The sequence below is a fragment of the Pundamilia nyererei genome, unplaced genomic scaffold (genome assembly GCF_000239375.1).
Source record: "Pundamilia nyererei isolate P.nyererei 1_Seehausen unplaced genomic scaffold, PunNye1.0 scaffold01063, whole genome shotgun sequence".
Classification (NCBI taxonomy): Eukaryota; Metazoa; Chordata; class Actinopteri; order Cichliformes; family Cichlidae; genus Pundamilia; species Pundamilia nyererei.
Window position 1 is genome coordinate 15,941 of NW_005188464.1, and position 2,079 is coordinate 18,019.

Consider the following 2,079-nt stretch of genomic DNA (forward strand, 5'->3'; position numbering starts at 1 on the left):
ACTTTATGAGAGAGGATAAAAAGAAGTTTGCTTTATAAGATACTGAATTTTATTTGATAAAAATCAAGATTATACTTCATCTCTCACAGTGCATTAATTCAGCTTTTAAACATTAAAGATACAAGTTTTAAATGGTCTTATTTACTATTAAACATTTCTTCTGTTACTTCAAAAAGTTTTCTTTGCTCTAGTTTCTTGCATTACAGAAATCTGGTTGGTGTCTTCACTATAGTAAAGACTGTGGGAATCATAATGCTTGCGAGCACACTGATCAGTGTGAGTGGTGACAGTCAGAGTTTGATCTATGGGATATTCTTTTTTCTTCAGATGCTCCTAAAGACACCTCAGCATCCATCAGTCCATCAGCTTTGGTGTCAGCAGGCAGCTGGGTGAAGTTGACCTGCTCCAGCAGAGCCAAACCTCCAGTCAGCAACTTCACCTGGTTCAAGAAGAGCAGAGATGGAGCTGTGAAAGTATCTGAAGGAGAGATTTACAGCTTCAGTGTAACAGATGGAGGAGTTTATTACTGTGTGGCCACTAATGATCTGGGTAATCAGACATCAGGAGAGATTAATGTGACTGTTGGAGGTAAAGATAAAGGCTGAAGCCACTAATGCCATGCTTTTCTCCCATTTATCTTTTAGGTTTTCCTTGTTGATCTATTAATAACATTGTTACACTGAAACTTGATGATAATGTAACCAAAACAACTTTAACAAGGGTATCTTTAACTCCACATTATTATATATTGTTCGACTCACACAGTTTATTTTTCAAGTACCAGGAAAGCAGAACAATCACTCCACGCTGGTCCTACTTCTTGGAGGAATCTCTGGGATCATCTTACTCATTTGTTTGATAATCTTTCTTTGGCAAGTATCAGACATCACATTAGAAGACGCGATATTTAACTGTGATATTTTAGCTGAAATCTACTCACACATAAACAGATACATTTTTATTGCCTCTCATGTCGTCCAGGTGGTTAAAGTCAACGCGTCAAACTCAACAACAGACTTGGGTAAGACAATACTGAACTTCTCTGTAGCTGTTTACATGATTGTAAACAGCTACCTAGTCACATGCTTTCAAATGTCTAAAAACATGATTAAGAATGAACTCTATAGGTCTAAATCACAGATTTTACTTTGCTTATTTTATAGATTCAACGTCACGAAGAGCAGGTTGGTGAAGGGTCAGCAAATAACACAGAAAAAGAGGAAGAAAACATCCATTATGGAGAGATCAGCTTCTCTAAGCTGGCATTTGAAGCATCCTCTGACTCAGTGCAGGACAGAGGACAGCAGCAGGATACGGTGTACGCACAGGTGAAAGTCAACAAGACAGAAAACAGCTTAACGCAGAGAGCTCATGGCCAAGAGGAACTCTACGCTGAGGTGAAGAAAAAATGAGAAGTATGCATTTACAAACTGTAAAGAATGAAATATGAATGTGGAGCCTTTACATGAAAATGTGTCATAGTCACTGCCAAACAATTCAGTGAAGTAAAAAAAAGCTTTTTTTATGTTCACCCTCCTGTAGTAATTTCATACGGCTGGTTTCAGATTTTGATCTCTTATGATATTAAATATGCGTAAATAGAAGTTGCAGCAGTTCAGCAGGGAACAGTGACTGGTACTTATATAAAGTGTTGGTCAAGTTACTTGAAAAAAGTAATTAGTAACTAATTACTGATTACTTCTCCAAAAAGTAACCCCATTATTTTACTGATTACTAATTTTCAAAAGTATTTAGTTGCTTAGTTACTTTTAAAAAAATTATACTCAACCTGAATAAAGCAACAGACCTTTCAGGCCAATTATGTTTTTTATGCATAATCTATCATATAAAATTGAATCAAATGGAAAGCCTCTTTTTAAAAATAGTTTTATGAGTTTTAATCTTTTAAAAAAATTTAATTATATGCAACTGTCTTTGACTTGAAGACATTTAAACCCATTTTCTGCATATTCTATGTCATGATCCTGGGCCATGTTGGCCCAGCATTCTTAGTTTCATGTATTTTTGTATTTTGTTCCTTATTTGATTTCCCCTTGTGACTTTTACCCCCTGTGTGCC

At 35.8% G+C, this 2,079-nt stretch overlaps 1 protein-coding gene across 2 annotated transcripts in view; it reads left to right on the forward strand.

Moving 5' to 3' along the window:
• Positions 1-1,808, forward strand: part of LOC102200487 (myelin-associated glycoprotein-like) — a 17,130-nt gene extending 15,322 nt beyond the window's left edge. For both annotated transcript variants that reach the window (XM_005755195.1, XM_005755196.1), the window contains exons 5-8: positions 328-588; positions 779-872; positions 982-1,021; positions 1,164-1,808. In XM_005755195.1, coding sequence (XP_005755252.1) covers positions 328-588; positions 779-872; positions 982-1,021; positions 1,164-1,412 — 644 coding nt within the window. In that variant the 3' untranslated portion in view covers positions 1,413-1,808. The remainder of the gene's footprint in view (positions 1-327; positions 589-778; positions 873-981; positions 1,022-1,163) is intronic.
• The last annotated feature ends 271 nt before the right edge of the window (positions 1,809-2,079 follow it).